At 53.8% G+C, this 6761-nt stretch overlaps 1 protein-coding gene across 15 annotated transcripts in view; it reads left to right on the top strand.

Moving 5' to 3' along the window:
- The first annotated feature begins 2976 nt into the window (after window positions 1-2976).
- Window positions 2977-6761, top strand: part of SEPTIN8 (septin 8) — a 26787-nt gene continuing 23002 nt past the window's right edge. For 8 of the 15 annotated variants that reach the window (XM_028849720.2, XM_015140758.3, XM_015140757.3 and 5 more), the window contains exon 1: window positions 2977-3108. In XM_028849720.2, the coding sequence (XP_028705553.1) occupies window positions 3079-3108 (30 nt within the window). In that variant the 5' untranslated portion in view covers window positions 2977-3078. Of the gene's footprint in view, window positions 3109-5984; window positions 6276-6761 lie in introns of those variants that run through there. The other 7 variants (XM_078005180.1, XM_078005179.1, XM_078005178.1 and 4 more) reach the window with 1 other exon arrangement.

The following is a 6761-nucleotide window of genomic DNA, read 5'->3' as shown; positions in this document are numbered from 1 at the left end:
ACATGATAGCCAGAATAAAGAGCCAATTTCCCAGCTCTGGCCAATAGCATGTAAGCAGAAGTGCCACATGGCAGCTTCTGGAATCCTCTGAGAGTTGGCTCATTTGCACTGTATTACTATCATTGCCTCTTGCTGCCTGAAATGCAGATATCACCATATTGGACCATGAGAGCAAGACCACATAAGGCCAAGCAACAAGAAGAAAGTGTGTGTAGAGAGTCGCATAAGCCCTAGACTACCTACCTGGACAATGTAAGAAAGGAAGACATTTCTATCTTGTTGAAGCAGCTGAATGTCATCCTAACTGATGCACGACCTGCACACACATACAGAAATGTCGTCTGTGATACCATTTGCATTGTACATCAGAGGGGAAAGATGAAACAACTGGTTTGGCATACACATACACAAATCGCCTAGACGTGAAGGAGTTAAAAAAAAAGTTTTACAAGAAAAATTATTCTCTTCTCACAAACACTATATCTTTGTGAAGTTAGGGAAGGGTCTTTATTTTTAGAAGCCAAAGTAAAAACAATAAATAAAATAACAAATACATTTGACAACATCAAAAATTTAAACTTCTACATGACAAAAGAAAGTATAAACAAAAGTAACAAAAGTAAAAGACAAGCAAGAGGCCTGGAGGGCAGCATTTCCTGAAGCAAAGTCTTGTCATGTTCAAGTTCAGTGTGGTGCTGGGTATGTATGCAGGGTAGAGACGGGGGGCAACAAAGTGTGGGGAGAGCTGTATATTCCCCTTTCTTTTGCACAGAAAATGCATATTAGCTTATCAAAAGCTCTGAGGACTTCTACAGAACTCTGTCTGTGTGTGGAACTCAGCATTCCCCAGTTATTTGGCGTTGGGGCCAATCTTTTTGTGGTAAAAATCTATGAACTAACCTCTAGGTATATATGAAACACTCAGAAATGCTGCCATAAGAAATAACACTTTGCCATTTGAGAAACGATCATTATATTCACCTTTTGAACCCTCATAGATAATTCTCACTCTTTTATAAGTTCTGACCAGCAGCAGCAAAAAATGAGAAAGAAATTTCAGCATTGTGGAATAGGAGGAAATTCTCCTGTTTACTCCTACAGAGTACAGTGAATATATTCCAAGAGAAGGAAGTCATCTGTAGTCTGAGCTTTTCCTTCTCATAGCCACTGGCCAGGACTGTGAGAAGTACATGTTTTGAAATATTCCCAATTAGAGATAAAAGACCATTTTAAAGATAATTTAGGGCTAGTCCCAGAGTGTTGTAATGCAGAACTGCCATACAGATGGCAGTTGGTCGTGATTTCTTGTTAGTTATAGGAAAAGAAAAAGGCAACAGTAGAAACATCTAGGATGATCAATTCAGTATTGACAACACGCTCTCTGGGCTCTGACATTAAGGCCCTTATAGTCTAGAGAGGGAGATTTTATTTAACACTATATTTTAAGTACAACTTAAAGCCCTTTACTTACGTTATTTAATCCTGTAACATAGGTGCTAAACTTGTTCTCTTTTTAGGACCAGGGAAGGGAGCCATAGTTAAGTAACTTGCCTAGCTAAGGTTAAAAAGCTAGCAGGATTCCAACCAGGAAGATTTGCCATAGATCCGGCTTCCCTAACCACTGCTCTGCCCTATTCCTTGTAGATAACTTTAATACAGCGTGGAAAACAGCAGCATAGAGGGAGGAGCAAAATGAAAACATTGTCAGGAAGGTCCAGCGGGAAGCCAGTTCACGTTGGGGACAAGCTACACTTTGCCTGGGAGGGTGAGGAGGGGAAAGCCAAATCAGGGTGACAAGGTCAAACAGCAGAGCGGGGGCTCCTCTTAAGCCAGGTGTGCCAAGTCAAACGTGGTCTTTAGGCACCTCCAGCCAGCATAAGTTTCTGAGTCGGAGAAACAGGTCAGGTTGCTTCTCAGCATACTGGGGTGAGAGGTGTGTGTGGAGGGTGGACCAACCTGGGATGAGGCCAGTGGGGGGTAGGGGGTACACCTTGCCATATTCCCAGAGAGAGCAGAGAGAAAGGCAGAGGGAAGAGAAAGAAACGGGATTTCAGAAGATTTGGGAGCTGCTTTTGTATGGATTGTCAGTAAGAAGGATACAGAACCCCCTGAGGTCTCCGACCCTGGCATTAAGTGTTAATTTTCTGAACGTTTTGAGCAGTGACATTAACGGAGAGAACGTGCACCCATTGGGAGCGGTCGGCCTCTTCGCACAATGGTGGGACTCCATTAAGACGTTGGCCCAAGCCCTTGGGACAGGCAGGGTGATGGACACTTGTAATCTGATGCCTTGACCGTCGAGCTCCGCTTTTCTATTGCACGAATCCCAGCCTAAACTGCGCATCCTGCTCGTTGGTTGCACAAGCAGCCGAAGGCTAGTGCCTTGCCCGGGAAGGCCGCCTGGCCGGACGCGCGGGTCCCGCCCGGGTCCCCGCCGTAGCTCCGGCCGGAGCATCAGGTGGGGCCCAAGACACCCACAGACTAGGCTGCTGCGGCCTCTCCCGGATCCGACGGGCGGCCCGCAGCTCGTCCACACTCTGGCTGGTGGTCCCAGCACATTTGCAGGCTCCAGCGGGTGGAGACGGCTTGGTGGGGGAGACCTCTAGGGCGCACGCCGTGCCCCACTTCCCCCTCACGGGAAAAGCTTCTCAGCGCGCGGACCCAGGAGACTCCCACTCCGGCTCTGCCCCAGGCTCCCAGGGACACGCAGCGGACCGCCGGGCCCCGGCCCTGAGCCCCCCGACACTGCCGTCCCGGTTCCCCAACGCGCGGACTACAAGTCCCAGCAGTCCCCGCAGCTGGCACCTCCCGCCTCGCCGCGGAGACCCCCGGCCGTCCAAGCGGCGGGGCTCCGGCTGCGCTCGTGGCCGGGCCGGGCGGGGAGGCCGGTCCCGCGGGCGGGGGCAGGGGCGGCTCCGCGGCTTCTCCCGCCGCCGCCGCCAAGGGGAGTTTCCAGGAAGTGGCCATATTGGATCCATTCAGCCGCAGCCGCCCGGGCGGAGCGCGTCCCGCAGCCGGCTGGTCCCCGTCGCGGCCCCTGCGCTGGTCCCAGCCCGCCCGCCCGGTGCGGAGCTCGCCATGGCGGCCACCGACCTGGAGCGCTTCTCGGTGAGGGCCCCGCTGGGCCGCGGTGCGCGCGGGAGGCGCGGGGCTCAGGAGGGGCCGCCCTGCAGCTGGCGGGGGGCGCGAAGCGGGCTGTCAGCGCCGCACTGCTGGGCCTCGACGCCGGGCCAGCTCGAGGACCCTGGCGCGGGCTCTCGGTCGCGCTAGCGGGGGGTCCCGGAGCGTCGGGCGGCCTGCCTTGCCGGGCGGCTGGTCGGGGTCGCTTCCTGGGGCGCAGGCAAGGCAAACCCCTTTTGCGGGAAGGAGCAAAGACCCGCCTGGCTCCGGGCAGGTGCGAAGACAGAGTGGCGCCCGCGGGGCCCGCAGGGGAGGTCCGAGACACTCCGGACCCTGTCGCCCAGGGTGTTTCTTTCTGCACACTTGGGGAGAGTCCTAGCCGCACAGGTGCTGCGGGATAGGTACAGCCGGGGAGGATGTAGCCCCCCACAAGAGCTCAGGACAGTTGCAGACTTGAGTCCTGAAGACCCTTGGCCTGCTTTTCCTTCCTCCCTAGCTCCCCTCTGCCCCGGCTCCCCACGCCGGAACCCTGGGTGCGACTCCAGGCAGGTCAGGCCTCAGTGGTCGGGTCTGCGGCAGCCATTCGCCAGGAGCTGGAGGGATTCCAGACTCAGCCCAGTGGGCGTTTATCTGGGCCCCAGTCCAGGTCCTCAGAAGGTTGACGTCCCTGGTGGTCCCTGCAGGGGTCTCACTGGGCCCGAACCTGCCGATAGCCAACTTACTCAAGATTTCATAATTCACTCGGGGGAGGGAGGCCTTTGGGGGATTGTGTCTGGACGTCCCCTGCTGTTTAAGGCTGGATCTGGGTGTGTCTGGAAGGCTAGGCTGTGACAGTGAAGGAAGCTGTGTCCTCTTGCCAGCATGTGAGGCCCTGGTCGGCTGGAAGGGGGAGGAGGGGGAGAAGGAGGAGGAGGAGAAGGGAGGCCCAGGGCTGTTGGAGGGAGGGGGGAACTCTGAATATGTGAACGATAACGAATTGGTTCTGGGGCTAAATAAGGGAGCCAGAACTTATGTAATTAATGCTATAAATACTGTCATCCGAATTTATATATGTAAATTTTCCCTTTAATCTGAAAATACATTTCTTGGTCTACTTTGGAAATGTGCATGACTAAAGCAGGAGCTCTTGGTTTCATAATTTCTAGACTTGGGTGTTTTATTCCCATTGGGGAGGGGGGCCATATGTCAGTTAAGTAAGTTTAAATACATGAAGAACAGATTCAGAGGCTGGGCTACTCAGAGATTCACTTCGCCCCGTACTATAAATTGGAATTTATGTACCGGAGGAGGGCAGTGCCTGAATCCTAACAGACCTGCTGATTAACTGGAGGCCAAGAGACCCGTGAGTGCCTGGGCGTCTCTGCTTGTGTGTCTGTGTGCATTTTCTGTGCCCAGCTGACCAGAAAGTTATGTCTGGGTCTTGTCCGTGGCCGGAGGTTTAACAGTTGATCTTGCAGGTGGGAGAGGTATGTAGAGAAACCAGAATCAGACAGCCTGATAGGAATCCTAGACACTCCTTGTTGGCCATGTGACCTTGGGCAGGTTATTTAACCCCTTGGTGCTCTCATGTGTATAATGGGATAGAAATATTACCTCCCTCATAGGGGTACCGTGAGGATTCAACAAGAGAATCCGGGGGAGGTACTCAGAGCTGTGTCTGGCACATGATAAGGACACAATGAATAATATATGCTACCTATTGTCCACGTGGATGTGAGGACTGACGCCCTATGTAAGAAGGGAGCAGAGGATGCATCTGCCCTGTTCATGGAACTCTCTGTAGGGCTTCCATCCCTGCTCATCCAGAGATGGTCCTCAGAAGGTTAGCTGAGAGGCCAGGCTGTGGGCTGGACAAGCCTTCCCCTGGGGTCCTGTGTTTGCTCTCGGACCATTCCTGTGAGGAGTTTGGGTATTAGCTGCGGGGTGGCCAGGGCACAGAGAGGGTACTGACTCAGGCACAGGCGTAGAGCCTGAGCGCAGGGCCTTGGTTGCTATGCTAGCTTCAGCTGGAGGGATGGACTCCTTCCACACCCTCTGCACTTTGGGCTGTCAGCCTGCTGGGAGGACTTGGATAGGGTTGGATTTGGGTGGAGACCTTGGGTGGAGTTTGGCCTGAATTTTAAGTCCGGACTCCATTCACCCCTCCTGGCTTGTCATCTTGGGAAAATCATTTCTGCCTTTATCTTGCTGTAAAATGGGCAGAGCCACACTGGTTCCTCAAAGAGTTTATGGAGGGTTAATTGCAGTCCGTGGCATGTTTGGAAATATGCTGAGGTGTCTTGCAAGCCCCAGGATGTGATGGAGCCGTGACAGGTCTACACTATCCCTCTGGCCAGCTCCGTGGTCAGACTAGCCCTGCAGTCCTGAGAATTGTCCTGACCTGGAGCTTAGACAGCATACAGAGTTGTACTTTGAGATGGATGTGTGCTGGGTTCCTATGTCCTCACATAGCATGGTGTACACACCACAGGCTAACAGCCTTGGCATCCTGACTGGGCTCTGCTCCACCCTAGATCAGTATTGGGGTGAGGGTGGGCATCCCCTGTGTGTGGGTGTGTGGAGCAGCCCTCTGGGGAGGGTGTGTTGCCCCTTGCCCTCCTTGGGCAGCCAGACTCCTGTCTACTCTTGCTGTGCCCCTCCTCCTAACTGGAATCTTGACTCTGGGGCTCAGCCCTTCCTTCCCCGAGGGCCAGCTCCGGTATTTTCTCCTGCCAGAATCTCATAGGTTCAGACCCCGTGGTGAGTAACCCTTTAGGGCTTGGGGAAAGTGAAGCTGAGTGGGAGAGGAAGAAACGTGCAGCACGCAGCCTCACATTGGCGTTCTTCCCAGCCAGTCACTTACCCCCATCTCTGCTTTATCCCCAGCACCATCTGTCACTTCCGTTGTCACCCCCTCAATCTTGATACTTCCCCAAGAAGCGGGCTCTCCAGGGAGTACCTAGTCCCTCCTGAAGCAGGAATTGAGAGCCCTCACCCAAGTGGGGCTCAAGGTCTCTGTCAGAGTGGTATCTCCCCGTCTTGTAAAAACGGCCAGTAGCCTCCTTGCTGAGCCATGCCGAAGAGAAACGGGAGCTGAGCAAGAGATGCCCGTGCAGCTCTCAGGGCACATGTGAGCACCACCTGCAGAGCCGCAGCTCTGCCCTCTCCCCCAGGAGGTGAGTCTGCCTGCCCGCCCTCCATCTTGGGCATCAGACCATGCTATGTGTGCCCACCTTGGGAAGGTCTGCTGGGGTCTTGACTGCAATGGGTCACAACTGCAGGGCTGATGGGAAGCATTGGCAGCCCAGGGAGCACATGCTAAAAGACTGACCATGATAGGAACAGAGAGGATGGCAATCAGGAGATGAGCTCAGGGCCAAGGAGGAGGGAGACTGGATGGAGCCTGGGAACCCAGGGTCTGACTTGTGTCAAAAACCTTGGATGGCAGGGAGGGCAGTGGGTGCTTTGAGCGCATTATCTTGTTGATGCTAACAGCCCAAGGTTGGGTGAGGATGCAGACTTTGGTCATTGGCCAGTAAAGGTAGGGGGAACAAGATCCAAATTCCAACACCAGTGATGACAGAGAGGGTGAATATCTTTGCGTTTTGAGCCCTCGGATGGGCTAGGTGGAAGCGTATATTATATTTGGGGCAGTAACTACC

This window comes from Macaca mulatta, chromosome 6 (genome assembly GCF_049350105.2).
Source record: "Macaca mulatta isolate MMU2019108-1 chromosome 6, T2T-MMU8v2.0, whole genome shotgun sequence".
Taxonomy (NCBI): domain Eukaryota; kingdom Metazoa; phylum Chordata; class Mammalia; order Primates; family Cercopithecidae; genus Macaca; species Macaca mulatta.
Note: the sequence above shows the minus strand (reverse complement) of the source record. Positions and strands in the feature narration are given on the sequence as shown.